At 36.6% G+C, this 19,046-nt stretch overlaps 1 protein-coding gene across 1 annotated transcript; it reads left to right on the top strand.

Moving 5' to 3' along the window:
• Positions 1-808: 808 nt before the first annotated feature.
• LOC129443185 (uncharacterized) lies at positions 809-11,456 on the top strand. Its single transcript, XM_073864351.1, has 7 exons — positions 809-2,623; positions 4,243-4,338; positions 4,548-4,781; positions 4,887-5,088; positions 5,619-5,743; positions 6,877-6,991; positions 11,160-11,456. The coding sequence occupies exons 1-7, from the start codon at positions 2,405-2,407 to the stop codon at positions 11,411-11,413; spliced, it is 1,245 nt and encodes a 414-aa protein (XP_073720452.1). The 5' UTR covers positions 809-2,404; the 3' UTR covers positions 11,414-11,456.
• The last annotated feature ends 7,590 nt before the right edge of the window (positions 11,457-19,046 follow it).

Below are 19,046 nucleotides of genomic sequence, written 5' to 3'. Positions count from 1 at the left end.
TGCGCCTCGTCCATTTATTGAATATAGCAGGACAATTTATTTCTTACTTTTCAGCGTGAGAAATACAAGGTGTGGCGTGTGAACTGACTGAAATGCGTGTGTCTCACGGTCAATGCGTGAGACTTGAGAGCCTGTGTATATAAATAGGGTTACTGACTAAAAAATAGTGACTAAACACGACCCTCGTATTTAATCGAACCACGTTACTTACTGCTTAAATCCTGATTTATAGCTAAACGCTTCTGACAATATCACCATATATTTACATTTAAGAGCTGATATAACATTACGAGGTGATTTTGGCTACATTACCTGTGTCTCTCATGCAGTGCAGAGCTTTACCGTTGCTCTTCTCGTCTTGTTGTGTTATAAGCGCTTTTAAAAGTAAAAGTATTATTGTAGATCGCGTATAAATAAAATATGAGAGAATAAACACTGCCAACTTTTAATTCCTTCCCCCACATGCTATGTGTGAGGTGCTACACGATGCAGGATGAGAGAGAGAAAGCACGCGCACACGAGAGAGGCGCCGCTGAGCGCTCGAAACAATGAATAAAGCCATTTTAGTAATATTACAATTATAATACTACAAACAAATTTATTACACGGCTCTCTGGAATGCTTGATTCTGATTGGTCAGTTGAGACATTTGCAGGTTCGTTCTTTTCAAATATTAACCGCTCCAAAGTAATAACACATAGCCGGTACTACTTGTATGTTTTAAATCCCTCCCTGATCACACTGTCGGGGCTTATTTCCCGATAACTACCGGCTGCCTCTACATTATCCCTTACATAGAAAATGTATGAAATATAACAATGTATGGGAAACACTGGATGATGAGTCTGACATGAAATTTAAGACCTTCTTAGTGGAAATTCCAGATTTTAAGACATTTAAAAAAATTTTATTTAAGATGTTTTAAGACTTTTTTAAGGACCTGTGGGGACCCTGCTATATAAACATTGTTGTAAGTTTCTTAAGGCATAATGAATAGGATATTTATATTTTGTGTGAAAATTAGAGATCTGATTCATGTCCATTTAGCCAAGACTCATTTATGTGGTGGAATGTAAATGAAACAGTTTTAACAAGTCTAATCAGAGAAGTGACCAGGTGTAAAAGGCCCTATAATGACTGCTGGAATGTAAATTTTTTTTTGGCAAAATAGAAAATTGGCAAAATAATTAGGAAAAAATAATATTTTTAATTATTCAATATTCGGCCTTTAGTTGAGTTTTTCATTTTATTTGGTTTCGGCCAAGTATTTTCCCTTCAGTGCATCCCTAGTCCCCAGTGCTTCAATCAAGCTAGAAAAAATGAAAAAGAACAACCTGTCATAAGGAGATCTTATTAAAATAATACCGCCCCTTAATCTGCACTAGCCAACCACAGCACTGCCATTTAGTGCAGACATAGAGAGAGAGAAAAAATTATTGACAGCACAATTGAGTTTCAATTCCAACAAACCACCATTATGGTGATCAGTGTTTGCATTTCATCAGCTCATTTGCATTTAAAGGACACACCCAAAAACGGAGAAGATTTATTTTACATCTTAAAAAAGTCTTGTGAAATGGCCCCTTTAAATAAGTTACTTAGTATCATGAAGGTGATAAAGGCTCTTCTGGCTAAATGTTAATTTGTGTTGTTATGTTTCCCTCTTTTGACAATCAACAAACCTGCCACCTATAACACTTTGACCCGGATTCACAGACAAGACTTCAGCAAACTCCAGACTAAAATACATGTTTGTGCCATCTTAGCTGAAAACAACTTACACTGACTGATCTTAAAATATTTCACTGTCATTGTTTTGTGTTGTACTGCACACCAGTAGACTCCTGTTTTTATCTGAGACACATTTAAACTAAAAACTACTTAAATGTCATCATTAACTAAAACGTATCCCTGACTTAATCTCTGTCTGTAAAACCAGGTCATGTCTTTTTAAACATTATAGCAGCTTATGTTTGTTTTAATGCATTCATTTAAAAATGTGTATAATCAATTATCTGTAGTTTAAACTTCTATTTATTTTTCTTTTCTAAATGTGAAATGTGTAAATAGTGTAAACTCATCACTAGAGGACAAACACTTACACTGACTTGGATGTTGAATCAGTTTAGTTACAAACATCAGAGAGATTTGATCTGTTATTCTCTTATTTCACCACAAAATTCACTCATATTAATGCATTTATGACAGAGCATTTTCACAAAGGTTTGCTTACTCGAGACTGTGACTTTCTGTATGAGACTGGTTGGACTTGTTTATTATATGACTGACACACCTGTTTGCACACGTTTCATAAACACAACCAGGAAATACTTGAAGTCAGAAAAACTGAAACTGTTGCGCTGTTGTGTGTTTAGTTTTATTGTTTGTAAGTAAATTCAGTGAAATGGCAGAAGGGACTAAAGGGAAGACTAAACGAAAAGCTGCTTGTCTTGATCACTGTTATGCTGAAGCTGGAGATGTGAAGTGTGACGTCTGTACTGAGAGAAAACACAAAGCTGTCAAGTCCTGTCTGGTGTGTCTGAACTCTTACTGCCAAACTCATCTTGAACGTCATGAAGAACATGATACTATACCAGCTCAAGAAGAGAGGACTGAGAAACAGGTAAGGGGTGTGATCTGTGATAAATGTTTCATTATAATGACATCAAAGCTACATTACTAAACATCTTTATATCTTAATTTATACAACAGTTCTTTCTGGTTCTCGAATCTGATTGGCTAAGAGCTATATGATATTGTGCTGATAACGGCACTGTAACCGCTTCACCTTTCGTATTATTCCGCCACCTAGTGAATGGAGATCCTAAGCAGGCTCATCTCTGAATGGAAAAACACAGACGCGCTGTTTGAATCACTCTCCGTGTGTCTCATTAGTTTACTAGCTCATAAATCAGTCTGTGAATCCCCAATCGGAAGTATTATTCCGTCAAAGATCAGCGCTCTTGGATGTTACGTTAAAGTTAATGGGAGAAATGTCTTGTCACATCGTGTGGACGATTAACACTTGGAAAGAGGAATATAAACACTCGTTTTTTTCTGGAGCTATATTTCTTATCAGAACGCGAAAACACCGTGGAACTGCAGGTAAGCACCGCAGCTTTTAAATGTGGACATTGATCATTTACTTTATCGTGACGTGACTATTAAAACATGTTATGAGATATCGCCACTGGTATATTTATAAGCAGCATGCAAAAACATCTCTCTCACACTAAAAAAAAACGTTTTATATAGTACTGACAAGAACAAAGTTTAATAATAATAATCGAGTGCTCGTATCGCGTTATGAATAAATGAGAAAGCAATAGTAACGTTACACAAGTATAGTTTTATTAACTTTTACCTCGCGCCAAAACAATAACAACACAAAAGACACTAAATATGAATAAAAAAAACAAGTAATAGTTTGATCATGACACCAAATACTGCTGATTTGATCTCATTTTGACGATCATAAACAAACAAGGCCAACATGAGAGCCAGGGTATCTCTGTCAGAGATGTAGCCCAGAGAGGGCGGTGGTCAGCGGGGCGAGTGAACACTGACGTCCTCTCATGCTTTGGTTCTCATTCGTACCGAATCTCACTAAGCAAACGTTCAAACAGGCGCTATCTTTATTAATTGACTACAGATTTAAATATAATACAGATACATTCTCGACTGAACTAGTCTTAAAACTACACTTTGTGACCAAGAAACGGTAATATAAAGTAACGGCTTTTCCGTCCATTAAGTTGTTATGAGCTTCAAAGCAGCCGAAAGTTTTACCTGTCATTCTGGCCGCCCTCAAATCCGTGGTGGAAGAAGTAGTTCTCAAACAAAGAGGCTTTTAAAATAACTCCGTTGTTGTTTTCTAGTTTTCGTTTTTCAAACGTGTGCCGTCGAACTGTTGTATAAAAGCAATATCGCTCTCGGAGTCGTGTGATATAGCTCTATATCATCACGGCTGTGATTGACTCCGGCACTCGGCCGCTGGCCTCGTGCCTCTGGCCTAATCACAGCCGTGATGATATAGAGCTATATCACACTCCTACTCGAGCGATATTGCTTAAGTAACACATACATCACATTCCTTTGATTTATAAAGTTAAGGACATTATAAAGAAGATGCCATTTTGGACCTACTGTATTGCCCAGGAGTGGATTTGCAGAGTTTAACTTGTAAAATAATCACTGTAATGTACATTTCATCTGTTTAATTATTATTTCCAAATGCAACAGAAAGAAGTGCAGGAGACGCAGAGAAAATATCATCAGAGAATCCAGGAGAGTCAGAAGAAGCTTCAGGAGCTGAGAGATGTTGTGGAGACTCATAAGGTGAGTTTTGATGAGAAGAACAACTGCTGTCTGCTGTTTCAGATCTGTTTCAGACTCAGTTAAGACTCTCATCCAATCAGTCAGTGAGGAGTTCAGTGCTGGATGACTTTCACTGAAGTTCACTGTGTGTAACAGACTGTGTGATGTACCAGTAAGAGCTGAATGAATGCTGCTGATTCTAATGCTCCTCTCTCTGTGTGTCCTAACAGCGCTCTGCACAGACAGCAGTGGACGACACTGAGAGGATCTTTACTCAACTGATCACATCCATTGAGAGAAGACGATCTGAGGTGACACAGCTGATCAGAGATCAGGAAAAGACTGCAGTGAGTGAAACTGAAGGACTCTTGAAGCGACTGGAGCAGGAGATTGATGATCTGAGGAGGAGAGACGCTGAGCTGGAGCAGCTTTCACACACAGATGATCACATCCATTTCCTCCAGGTAACAGAGATCAGTGATCTTTAGGAAGTGAAGAGCATGTTTTACTCAGATGATATTTTCTATGAAATGTTTCAGTGTCATGAGTTTATGTTTGTGTTTGTGTAGAGTTTCCAGTCTCTCTCTGTTCCTCCTGGATCTACAGACTCACTCAGCATCACTGTCAGCTCTCTCATCTCTTTTGATGATGTAGGAAAATCTGTGTCTCATCTCAGAGAGAAACTGGAGGATTTCTGTAGAGAAGAGATAGAGAAGATATTTGATCAAAGTAAAGCACCTGAACCTGAGACCAGGGAGCAGTTCCTAAAATGTGAGTGTCAATAAACAACAAATAAACACACTGATGCTGATAAAGACATGAACAGTGATAATATTCATTTCAGTAATTTTAAACTCCTCTATAATGATACTCATGAATCAAACTGAATGTGCAGAATAAACAGAAAATAAATAACTGTGCTCGTCCACAATGAAACTGTGAGATCAAATAGCAGTTCATAAATCAAGTTTATCACATAATATTTAAATTTCATAAGTTTTTCTATAAACAAAAATTCTCTACACTTAAATTAAATGATAACAAAATATATTTTAAAGTGTACAACTACAGAACAGAGGGACTTTAACAATGTTCACACATTCACAAACCTTTTACACACACATTATGATGAATATAACAGTAAAACAACCAGATTAGATTCTCTCTATACTGTAAATGATCTCTGTTCACTTCTTAACACATTGACAGTCCTCAAAAACTAAAATAAATAAGACTTGACGTTTTATTTTAATTATTGAAATGTACAATTTTACATTTAAATTATGTTTTTGTTTCATCAGATTATCATCACTTCACTGCAGATCCAAACACAGCAAATCTAAGTCTCCATCTGTCTGAGGGGAACAGAGTGATTAATTACACTAACACAGAGCAGCAGTATCCTGATCATCCAGACAGATTTAATGTAAGGTGACCAGATTTTTTAAATGAAAACCGGGGACATTTTCTAGTTAAATGGTGAAAAATCATTAAAATCTCATTTGTTGTTATCTATAAATTAAAAAATGGGGACAAATTTTTTTTTTAAGTTTTCTTTTTTATTGTTGTGGGTTCACTGCAAAAAATGAATTTCTTCTTACTTAATATAATTTTTTCTTATTTTCAATACAAATATCTAAAAAATCTTAAAACAAGATGCATTTTCTTGATAAGCAAAATCCCCTAAGAAAAATCTAGCTTAAAGACAAAAAAATAAATAAATTTAAGTGAATTTGTGCTTAAAACATACAAAAATATTTTTCTTTAATTAAGTAGTGGTAGATTTTTTTTGCTTGTTTTAAGCACAAATTTGATATTTTGGTCTAAAAAATAGACTTATATTCTTAGGTCTTTTTGCCCATCAAGAAAATGCATCTTGACTTAAGAATTTTTTTGTCTGAAAACAAGAGAAAAATACTAATAAGAAAGTCATTTTTGCATTGTTTCTAATTCAATTAATTGAACAATTTCTGTAGCCTAAAAATCTATTTTCTCCCGTTTTTTACACAAGAGACATACCTCATCAAAAATGACTTCTGGTACTACTTCAGCTGATTTCATAACATTGTAAACGTGAAGAACAGAAGGAATAATGCAAAATGTACACATATTTAGCCTACACAAAACAAATGCTCCGTAACATACTGTGATCAGTTCACTTCATTGGTTTATTATTTTAATTTAACATGAGTAGTTAGTACCTTAAGCCCCCATAACTTTAACTGTTTTCATATCTTATGATAACTTGAGTGATGATAATGATGCTTTCTCATGTGTCTCGTTGTAAATTCTTCATCGCTAAATCAGTGGGGTGCGCAAGTAATCAGTAGCTTGCGGCCCCCTCTGCTGGTGAAAATTATCATTACATGATTGCTCCAGTATGGTACTACAAACGCTATGTTGATCGGGTTTATCAGTGTATTTGCTGGTTGTTTTGGACATGCTGTAAAACGGGGACATTTCCGGGGACAGCTTCAGTCGGGGACAGAACACCAAAAAACGGGACTGTCCCCGGAAAACGGGGACGTCTGGTCACCTTAATTTAATGGTCATTTTCAGGTGTTGTGTAGTGAGAGTTTGTGTGGACGCTGTTACTGGGAGATTGAGTGGAGTGGTTATGGTGTGTTTATATCAGTGTCATATAAGAGCATCAGCAGGAAGGGAGGTGATGAGTGTGAGTTTGGATATAATGATCAGTCCTGGGGCCTCATTTATAAAAGTGCGACGTAGGAACTGTCCTACATTTCATCTAAGACCATTTCTGAAATTATCGTAAGTGTGATTCAGAGAAAAGAGCTTACGCACAAAAAAACGTGCGTACGCCTCTTTTCCAGATGTGCGGTTTATAAATCACAAATGATCTTAAAATTGTGCGCAGCTGAATGCTTTTAGAACTACGCCTTGTAAACGCCCCTAATTTAATTCATTAGCATATAAATATTAAATTTCAAAGGCCAAATTCTCTGACTGCTACAATGGCGAGTGGTAAGAAAACATATTTGTTGTGGTTTGCTTAAGTTTTTAATATTTCTAAATTCTAACATGGAAACTTTATTGACATCACTCAAGTTAAGGCGATTATTAGTGGATCTTTCAATTCACGGGTTTCATTTAAATATAGTTTTACACGTAGGCTAAACATATATTATATATTATATTTGTGTCTTTAAAGTTTTGTTTCAGTTTACCATGCCTCCTGCGCGGCGGTGTTAAAATAAGTTATTTTCGACCTTAAAATTCAAAGATCGTATCTTAAACTGTCGGAATATATTCCATATGGATTCATTTGGATTTACAGATGTTTAACATTAAAGTCGATGCATGCAGGGCTGGACTGGGACAAAAATTCGGCCCTGGCATTTTGGCCCAAACCGGCCCACACTACATATATTTACAAATACCACCCATCTTTGCACGCCTTTAAGCAATAGCAACTCCAATTCCATAAAACAACAAACACTTCTAGAACGTGTTATTTATTAATGCAGTAAAACTGTATAATCCACATGAATCCTTAAACAAGCTTCATCCTTCAAACATTTGTAAACATTTTTGTTAGGTCCTAAAAACACTATTCACTACACACCGTAGCCTATAATAAATAATGAACACAACAAAAATATTCCTATCTGATTAACTGTCATATTATATGTTGATTACAGTTTTTCTGAATTGCTAAAACACTAAACCCCAATCTCTGAACCAAATTCATAGCGGCCTAAACACATTCGTCATGCACTCTTTTGGCTAAAGTCTAAACAAACTTCTGAGTAAAACACACATTTTACACTGCAATGAACTTGTTTTATAAATGCTAAACACAGGCAGGCTGCTAAAGATGAACACAACTACAACTCAGTTGTCATCAAGCAAACACAACAACTCAAAATTGTACACGCTTTTTTCTAATGGTATTCTTTACCAATTGTGTGGATTGTAAACAGTCTGAGAGGCAGATGAAGAGTACCCTATGATGAAGAACAGGACACCAGAGATGGTGCAATTGGCAAAATTTGCCATTGAATTGCTGACTTTTAACAAAATACAAGTGCTGCTTACAGTAATATTAAAAACTGATTATTACTTGCAGTACTTACAGGAAAGTATTCACTACTACATTCACTGAACTAAACTTGTGTGATTACAGTAATAGAGCTTTTTAACATTATCTGTCAATTGTGTTGTTATATACAATAAACATATATTTTGTCTGTAAGCAGATGTCCTGGATTGTTTGATTTTGCTTGAAGAGAAATGACACGTTTTGAAACAGACAATCAACGAAAAATCTACGAATCAGATACACTCTCGTAGTCACTAACACAGTCTCACCCCATGTCGTCAATATTTGACGACACTTGACCATTCGTCAATATGTGACGCGGAGGGTATACCTTTCGCGTCATTTTTTGACGAACTGGGGACTTCAATACTATTACGTCCGTTGCATTCTCTTCTCCTATTTTCTTACCATTTTCGCGTCGGTTTAGGGTTAGATTACGCAAAATTAAACAGTGTACGCGAAATTAAACAGTGTACGCGAAATTAAACAGTTGTCACCTGGCGTTGGGGTTAGAAACAGTTGTCACCTGGCGTTGGGGTTAGAGTTAGGTTTGGGTAGGGATGTCATTATGTAAATCTAACCCTAAACCGACGCGAAAATGGTAAGAAAATAGGAGAAGAGAATGCAACGGACGTAATAGTATTGAAGTCCCCAGTTCGTCAAAAAATGACGCGAAAGGTATACGCTCCGCGTCACATATTGACGAATGGTCAAGTGTCGTCAAATATTGACTGGGTTGTAGTCACAGAGCAAAGAGTGCAATTATTTTGTTGCAGCTTTATCACCATAATTGTGTGTTTTTGACTTGGTTTTATCAAGGGGTATCTATCTAAACTTGTGTTTTGAAAGCAGTTCTGCTTACCGCAACTCACTTCTCCCTCGTCTCTCTCTCCCTCTCCTCACTGACATTTTGCGTGCTGGTGCTGCCAGTGCCACGCGCCACCATCATCATCATCATCATCACCAGCGACGCGAGTTGAAGAAAACAGTTGTGTTATTTTCCAGCGTCTGCCTGAAGAGTCTGTTTCTTTTTGTCGCGCAGTTTTTCTGCACCTCCCTTGAGTTTTTTCTCCATCTCTCTCTCTCTATTTTGACACGTGAACTGACCGACGTTGCACGCTGGCTTGCACAGAGACCAAAGCGGTGATTGGGCCAGCTTTATGTCATTAAAAAAAATAACCAATTGGCTGCTGCTTAAATGTGAGTGGGCCGGTCTATTTAGGGTAAAAAAGGACGATGACTGGGCTGGTCCGTCATTGGGCCAGCTTAATGTCGTTTAAAAAAAATAACCAATGGGCTGCTGCTTAAATGTCAGTGGGCCGGTCTGTCTAGGAAAAAAAGACGCTAACTGGGCTGCTCAGACAAAAATAGTATGAGATGGATCGGCCCAAAAAGTACGTCGGCCCACCGGGAAACTGCCCGGTCTGCCAGATGGCCAGTCCGCCCCTGGATGCATGGGAATAATTTGTATTAATTTTTGAAATACCCATCACTCTTAAATGTCGCATGTCCCTTGGATACATCGAGGCTTCACAATTTAGTTCCTTTCACGTCGTTTTAATCATTAAATTCGATCGGTTTTACTTTCATTCAATAAAGCACATGTTCTGTAACATTTACATGTGCCTTAAAAACTGCGAAACAATTTTGCTATATTTTTAAATATTTTTTGAAAAGATGACGAACTAGAAAATCGTTTTCTGAACCTATAGCTTGGGCGCCATCTTTTTGCATTAGAATAGGCCTACATTTTAAATTATCAAAATAGGCCAACATATTTTGTTTTAAAATATATTCTAGCCTAGTAGGCCTTCTCCACAGTTTGTTCATTTTCTGTGTGCATCATTGTTGCATGTTTTTACGTTTCTATTCTGAATAAACAAACAGCGCAGTTTACATGCTTCGTCCTTGTTGCATTAGCTCATTAAGATAATTCTAAACAGATTTCTGTAATTCAAAAAACTCTGAATTGTAGTTGAGAACGTCACGGCGCACTATTAAAACATTGTCAGTAATGTGTCGGTCGGGCTGGGCTCGGACACAACATGCAGGGGCTTCGGTTATGGTTTTTTGTGGCCGATCTAAGCTCTAATACAGATGATGTTGACGCTGTAAAAGTTTCGAATATTTATTTATTTTTTATCAAACATATTCAACACTTTTTTTACATTAGCCAGGGGATGAAAGAGAAAAATAATTAAATAAAAACATGGAAATGCTGACATACATTAATACATTTAGCAGCTTTCTTGTTTATCAGATTATTAATAGATTTTAGGTAGCCTATTGCTTAACTTCTAATAGAAAAATACGGAATAATGGTTTATAATCACCATATTTACATTTATTTATAATAAACGTTGCAAACAAAAGTAACACATTAATCAAATAATATTTCTTATGTAATAAGATATCATAAGAGAAAAAAACTAATTAAATATTTTCCAAAGTCTTAAGAAAAATATATGAATTCTAACAAAAGAGCACAAATCTAACCATTTTTTTTTCTTTTTTTGAATAAGGACAACTCCAAAACAAATGAAAAAATGTTTCTGCATGTTGACCACAAAAGGTACAAAACAAAAAGTTTCGAATATGCCTACCTGCAATACTGCAATATTGCCACAAGGAAACGTGCGTACGTCAAGTCGGAACCTGACGTGGAGGTAAGTACTTTTCCACGTCAAAGACAAGTTTTATAAATCTGAGCGTTTGAGTGGATTTGAGCGTACGCACGGTCTTAGATCAAATCTGTGCGTAAAAACGCTTTATAAATGAGGCCCCTGGAGTTTGTGCTGCTCTGTCTCCAGTTCTTCATTCTTTCACAATAAGATTGAGACTAAACTCCCAGTAGTGTCCAGATCTTCTAGAATAGGAGTTTATGTGGATCACAGTTCAGGATCTCTGTCCTTCTACAACGTCTCTGACACAATGACCCTCATCCACAGAGTCAACACCACATTCACTAAACCTCTCTATCCTGGGTTTTGGGTTTATTCTGGATCAGTGAAACTGTGTGATATAACAATATAGATGATACAGAAAGTCTACAAATAATTTTGTCATAGAAGTCTGAACATGATGAATCAACAACAAAGAAATAATTAATCTTTCATTTACTAATTAGTAATTTTTAATAACTGATTGTAATGTTATATTTTAATAATTGTATTTTTTCTTGTCAATCAGAGGTAGCTGTACAGTAGTTATTCACAGTTAATATTATTCATCTAGCCGTGTATTCTTTTATACCTACAAACAGCTATAAATAAAATGTTATACAAGACACTAAAATGTCTAAAGTCTAAATTTGAAATTAATCTCAATTCACTTACCTTTAATTTTGACATTTAGTTTGACATTAGTTTAATCCAAATTATACAATATTGAATATTCAACAGAGGATTATACTAAACATTTCTAACAATATGTTTAAAGACCATCACTAAATGTGTGAATTGCAGATTACTTAAATAAAATGCCCTAATAAAACCAAGAAAGAGGACAACTAATTACTCGAATGAAAAACTGATTTTCGATGTTCGACTGGAAAACTGAAAAGGCCGAATAAATGTTACAGAATAATGAGGTCTTTGATGACGTGATCAAATAGCAACCAGTACATGGTGAGAGGTGTGCAATAAAATGTCCCATTACAATAAAACCAATAAAACCAACTGGGTCACGAGTTGCATGCGGTAAGTAGGACTTTTGTCTTATGTTGGAAATAGGTGCGTGCATATTATATAAATGACACAAACATGTAGTGAACATCATGACTCGTACTCGCTCCTCCTGCGGTAGTAACTTCTCGTTCTTAATTTTTTCGTACGTTATCAGAAAGATTCGGTAAAGCTAATCTTTCTTTTATAAATCTGATTAAACTAAAGACTCTTCGGAGATATAAAGGATGTCATACTAGATACTCCAGATTAACATCAGAAATGCAGTAACAGCGTGTGTTACGTGAGCTTGAAGTGTTATAATCAGGCCCCAATGCTTCTCTAGAAAATGTGAAAAAGATCAACCCAGTAACTTAGTTTTGGTAAACCATTCTCTACAAGCATGTGAAACATTATGTCATTGAAATTTGTCCTCTTATGATGTTATTATAATAGCACCCCTTAATCTGCACTATCCAATCACAGCACTGCCATTTAGTGGACAGTCTTAAGATTTAGGTGTGTTGTTTTAAGTTCAGTGTGAACATTGTAAAGACACTTATTTTATTTATTTCATTTGTTTGTCTCATCCTTTTAACATTGTTTTAATCTCACACAGTAAGATCTGACCTCTTTTAACTTTTGTGTCTCAGTGAATAAGGCTGATCATTACACACAGACAGTCATGATGGTCCTCTCTCTCTCTCTCTCTCTCTCTCTCTCTCTCTCTCTCTCTCTCTCTCTCTCTCTCTCTCTCTCTCTCTCTCTCTCTCTCTCTCTCTCTCTCTCTCTCTCTCTCTCTCTCTCTCTCTCTGTACAGTCTTCTTCTCAGTCAATATTACAGTCAAACCTTTGATCAAACTCTCAATAACTCACTGTTGCATCTCTATGGTGTCTTGTCAGAGTTAACAATGTTGCATACATTAAGATACTGTAAGAGACATCTTCATACTCACTGTGTAAATTGACGTTCAAACAACATCTTTTGCATGTCCACTGAAGCTGCAGACTGTGACGCCAGATGACGTCTTTTTTCTAAAATCTACTGAATGTCCAGCATTGATGTTCATTGAACCTCTGTATCAACAAATTACAAATCACGTCGGTGTGAATAAATTAACTTTTTACTATTTTCTTTGTCACCACTGTTGAGATTCATACTCTTATTCTTGATGTTTGTTTTCTAAATGGCTCAATAATTTCTTTTTATATGGAAAATTAGCTCAGAAACACACAACTGCACACAGAAATACACACACTACAGGAATGTGTCAACAGAAAATCTTCAGCGAACCTTCAGTTTGCTAACAGAAAAACCCATCCCAAATTGAACTATATTGTTAAGCTTAGTGAGAATATTCATAATTTATGAGATGATGTTTTATTTACCGTAAGTAGGATTTTTGTTTTCATCCACAAATATTGTATTGTGAGGCAAGAGATTTGTGTGAAAGCAATGATATATCAATAAGCTGTTAAAAGCTTCTATTAATATATTGTGGGCAATGTTGTTATGACAGGTTGGGATCCAAGAACTTATTCAGAACCGGTTCTGTTTTTAAAAGGAACCAGATCTGCACAGAATTCAGTTCTAAAAGCAATTCTGATGCAATACACAGGCAAAGTGTCAGGAGTGGTCACTTGTAGCAACACTATGTAGTTTTTTTTTACCTTTAAATATTATCTCTAAAATTATTTCAGTGATAGAACAACTTTTAACTGGACAAATTGTACTGTTGCTGCAACCTGAGCAGCCTCCTAGCTGCTACAAGCACACGCTGAAAGTGGCGGTGGAGGGTAGAGCACACAGCCCCGCCCCTCCCTCTGCCTGCAGAAGAGTGTCTGATACCAGGCACTGTTGCGCTTTTCAACCACATGGGGGAGCTGTAAATAATTTTCACATGGAAACTACATAGTGTTGCTTTAAATAGCTATGTCTTACCTCATGAATATTAATTACGTTTAGCCACTGTTTACAGTCACCCAATCAAATTAACGCATCTTACCACAGAAAACACTTGCGCTGCTGAGGTACGCTAGGGACCTATTTTAACGATCTAAGCGCATTGTCTAAAGCGCACGGTCTAAATGGGTTGATCCTATTATCATAATGAGTAATGGGTGTGTTTTGGGCGTAACATGCAATAAACCAATGAGTTTGTCAGCTCTCATCCCCTTTAAAGGCGGAGTCCATGATGTTTGAAAGCCAATGTTGATATTTGAAATCACCTAAACAAACACGCCCCTACCCCAATAGAATCTGGACTTTCTGTTGATAGACCCGCCCCACACATACGCAATCCGGCATTTTATTTGATTTGATTGGCTATTAGTGTGTTTTGGTAGACGGCCCGTCTAATTTTCCAAAGCGTTTTTCAAACATCGTGGACTTCGCCTTTAAAAGCCAGGTGCACTGGTGCCATGCCAATTCTCTATTTCAGTGTTTCCCAATCCTGGTCCTCGAGGCCCCCCTCCCACAAAGTTTTAGATGTCTCCATATTTAACACATCTGATTTAACTCATCAGCTTGTTAGGGAGACATGTTTACCATTTTGGAAGGAGGCTGATAAGTGGAATCAGGTGTTTTAAATAAGGAGACATCTAAAACTTTCTGGGAGGGGGGCCTCGAGGACCAGGATTGGGAAGCAATGTCTTTAGCCTTTAGCACTCGGACAGCGCCGTGAGTGTTTTGAAAAGCATCACTTAAAAAAGGTTCTCATCTTGTCATATCCAGAGGTACAAATTCATCATATACAATACATCCATGGGGTAGCATTAAAAAAAAACATTTCAAAATAGATGCAATTTTTGCATTTGTTTAAAGCAAAACATTTAATTACTTACCAGGCTACAGGTGAGTACACCTTTTAACGTCTTGTAATCGGTCTTCATTTATGTCCATATCTTTTACATTCGAATCTTTAATTTTTCATATTTTAAAGCATTTCTGTGCTGCTGTGCACCATGTGTGTGATAAGCGAACGAGCATTGTGGTCCCATTTATAGACGCATATTATTAATGTGCTCTTTAAATAACAAAAACAATATTGCGACTTTAGACCAGGTTTTAGTTGGTCAATGGCTTAGTCTATTTTAGTTGCCTCAAAATCGCAATGCGCCAACAATGCGCCTGGACACACCTTGTTTTCAGATCAGAATGCCCAGGAAAGGTTTCGCCTTCTCCCAGAAATAGCAGACGTGTTAATTTTTCTTCAGAAAAATGTTGATTATTTTGCTAAGTTGTAATAAGTGCTAAGATTTTTTTCTCCTAGGGGGTTTTTCAACCTGGGGAGGCAGCTTTCATTGGCTTAACTTAGCACCCTCTTCTATACGTTACATTACTAATACACTTGCTTATAATGTTGATTCATTGCTGCAGCAAATTTGGCTGCTTATGCTATCTGTATTATGTTGTGCTATCTGTTGCTTTTCTGTGCTTTTCACTGCTTCTATTAATGTAAACCTGCTTTGAAACAATTACCAATTGTGAAAAGTGCTATATAAATAAAAATTAAATTAATACTGGATGTTATATTTAATGTTGAATCTAAATGCATATGTCTAAAATATTTTGACATTGATTAAAAAACACAAATGGAATTACGTTTTGGGCATTATTTTCCATATTTATTTTATTATAATGGAATCGGAATCAGAAATTGTTAGCCATAACCGGAACAGGAAGATTTCCCAACCCTAGTTATGATCTCTATGGTTATGACAGTCTGGTAGATGTGGGAGTGCCCTCTGGTGGAATGCAAGAGTACTCCAGGTGATAGGTGTGACAGCAATTATCAGAAAAAGTTCATGTCAATATTTATACTGAGTATAAGGGATTTTAAATTGTATTTGATCATTAAGACCAAGAGGGCTTTGACATCTGATGGAACTAATTTGTATAAATGCAAATTAGTCAATGTGATCTTAATGGCAGGATTTTGAAACAGGGTTGTAGAATATTACAGAATAGAGAGATCAAGGTTGATTTTATATCATACAACCGTATGTTTTCTTTAGAAGAAGAATATACTGTGCACGGTAACACACAGACATTTACTGTATGTGTTTCTTGGTTCAAACCTATTGCACTGCCAATGCAATGCTCTATCAAGTGAGCTATACAGGAAAGATCATAGATTTATAATTCAGTGGTGTAGTGGTGCCTGGAGAAGTGGGTATACTCTTAATTTATAACCCCATTTTTAATAATCACTATAATGTGCTGACTCAATGTCTGGAGAAGTAAAACATCCCTCCTCATGTCAAAGAGCAACAACAATCATCTTACATTTGTGTGAATCACAGCTTTATCAAATACATAATGTGGATGCGTCTTCTTCAAACCCCTTAATAATATTTTACTGACACCACCTGAAGCAGTGCCGGTCTTTCCTATACGCAAATTACGCAATTTGCATAGGGCCCCACACCACTAGGGGGCCCCCTTGATCTCAGAATTATTTAAAACCATTATACTAAATAAAATTTATTATTATGTTTAATGAAAACAAGACGCTATCATTTAAATAATTTGCAAACTTCCGAATTTATGCGGGTTTTTAAAAATACTTAATGATTTCCTAAATCACTGATATGTACTCGGACAACATGCAGGCCGTTTCTCAATCCGAAGGCTGCAGCCTTCAGAGGTCACATTTGTAGGCTGCATATGCGTCATAAAAACGTATTTCAGAATATTAACAATTATAATGTTGACTATTATTCTTAGTTAATGGTTAATTGTTATAATATGCTTATGACTTGCAAATGAAATGCTTATTTAACTTAAATAAATCAGGCTTGATGGCGTATGCAGCGCGCATATGCGACATCCGGAGGTTGCAGCCTTCAAATTTAGAAATGGCCACGTACATGACGCAGGAGAGTGATGTGCTAACGATGCGCATAATATATGCCCACCATTGCTTTAAAACTAAGCTATCCGTCTGGGGCAGAATAAAGGGGAAAAACGTGAAGCAAGGGAACAAGATAAAGGATTTGCGCGAGCAGATTACATACAAAGTCAATGCAAAGACGCATCCAGACGCGTCCTCGCACGGGGCGATGCAAATGACGCGAATTGGGCGACGCAATTGCCGCGAAAACACACGCTTTTCCCTTTGAACTTCAAGAACGCGCTCTGGCGCAGGATAATTTGACATGAGAGAGAGAGAGAGAGAGAGAGAGAGAGTGAGAGAGAGAGAGGTAAGAATGGTGCCCACGTCGAGAAAACTTCATAGAAGACTTAAACGTGTAAAGGATTAAAGTATGCGTGTCACTCGTTTAATTACAGTATGTTAACTGGATAACACTGGATATAACTCATTGTATAGTTTAATTAAATAATCTATTTTGATTACACAAATCAAACCTAACTATATGATTGTTTTAGCTGCTGACCAGCATAGGGAATCTCTATGGCTAATTTCTAAGACATGTTGATGATATTGTACTGTGTGTTGTACCTTTTCTTGTTAATTGAGTCTTTTTGGGTATCTAGAATTATTTAAGGAGGTTGATTCTTTTAACTTCTTTTAAAGTTTGATCAATTGTGCATAATGACATGTGCAACAAATGGATATAGGGTTTCAAACTCATAGATTTCCATTATTTAAAATCAGACGCTCTTTTTAAAATATTTGGGATCAACCTCTGTGACAGCTTTAAAGCTGAAACTTATCAAATCCTATCAGAGGTCCAGAATGTCATTGAAACACACCAGTGGCTTTGCTGTCATCAGTATTAAACATGTTACCCCTCGAAGTACCCCTTCCCACAGAGCCCCCCCCCCACATAACAAATCCCAATTTAACCCCTGTGTATTAATAGTATGTATTTATATCTAATTTAATTTAATTCATTACATTAATTTAGATCAGGTTCATTTTTTTCATATGTTTCATGTTATAATCAGCAAGTTTATCAGTCAGGGTTTCAAAGTAATGTGCATATGGGAATAATATACAGCTATAAGATAGTACACTATGTGGTTAGTTAACAACTAACTAACAGCAACATTGACTGGGTTTTACCCAGATAGCACAGGTACGTCTGTAAGATGTCTGGTAAAGATCTGGAGATCTGGAATACATCTGGTGTGTAAAAACATCTTATAAAGGTCTTATAAAGGAAAAGAGCTGCTTTACATACATTCTAAATCAAAAACGTCTTGCAGACATCTTCAATATGTCTATATTATTATGACATCTTTTAGGAGACGTCTCACAGACGTATTGCAGATGAGAAAACAATCTAAATAAGACATCTTGCAGATGTAAATGCAGACATCAAATAGACGTCTCTGAGATGTATGTGTGCTATCAGGGTATGAATGCACTGACAGAGGGCCCCTCACAAAGGTTTGCTTAGGGCCACCCAGCATCTAGGACCGGCACTGACCTGAAGTTCACAAGCTCTTATTCATGTACAGCAGAAAGTCTGATGGACGTTATGGATGATGTGGGAGATTTCTTTCAAATGGCTCGTATTGTTTGGTTCTGTCTCTGACTCATTTCAGCAAAGTCCTAGTAATGATCCTCATAAGACTTGAGATTTCAGTTATCACAGATTTGATAACTTTTACTGTCATTGCGGTAACAGCTTATGATTATTTTATATTAAAAGGTACTGATGCAATCTTTAACTAATAAAGGCAACATACTCGCCTGTGAACTGTAAACTGTGTGCCGGCCACTGAATTGCCTTTTGGTACTGTAGTGCCAAAATCTGTTTACAAAAGTTGAATGTTCAGTCTCAAGAGGAATGTTTTTTTCTCTCTCGGGTCATCAGCCAATAGCAGTGGTGTATGGCTTCGTTCTCAGGACCTCATGCTCTTCACTCGGGATATCAAATCAGTCTATTCCCAAGGTGCCCAAAGCTTTTATGGCTGTTTTTTACCATAAAAGGAGATGAGGAGAGTAAATGTACTTCCTGTGGGAGGGGCTTTTTTCCTGTCAGTGAGTGATAGGTCTCTTTCTCTCTTCCTCTTTAAATTTTTGGAAAGC

This window comes from Misgurnus anguillicaudatus, unplaced genomic scaffold, assembly GCF_027580225.2.
Source record: "Misgurnus anguillicaudatus unplaced genomic scaffold, ASM2758022v2 HiC_scaffold_26, whole genome shotgun sequence".
Lineage (NCBI taxonomy): Eukaryota > Metazoa > Chordata > Actinopteri > Cypriniformes > Cobitidae > Misgurnus > Misgurnus anguillicaudatus.
The sequence above is the reverse complement of the archived record's forward strand: the minus strand, read 5'-3'. Positions and strand labels throughout refer to the sequence as shown.

Excerpts from the sequence above, each read along its gene's own strand:
- LOC129443185 (XM_073864351.1), top strand. The coding sequence starts at position 2,405 with ATGGCAGAAGGGACTAAAGGGAAGACTAAACGAAAAGCTGCTTGTCTT. Across the intron at positions 2,624-4,242 it reads AAGAGAGGACTGAGAAACAG|AAAGAAGTGCAGGAGACGCA; the intron begins GTAAGGGGTGTG and ends CAAATGCAACAG. Across the intron at positions 4,782-4,886 it reads ATCACATCCATTTCCTCCAG|AGTTTCCAGTCTCTCTCTGT; the intron begins GTAACAGAGATC and ends GTGTTTGTGTAG.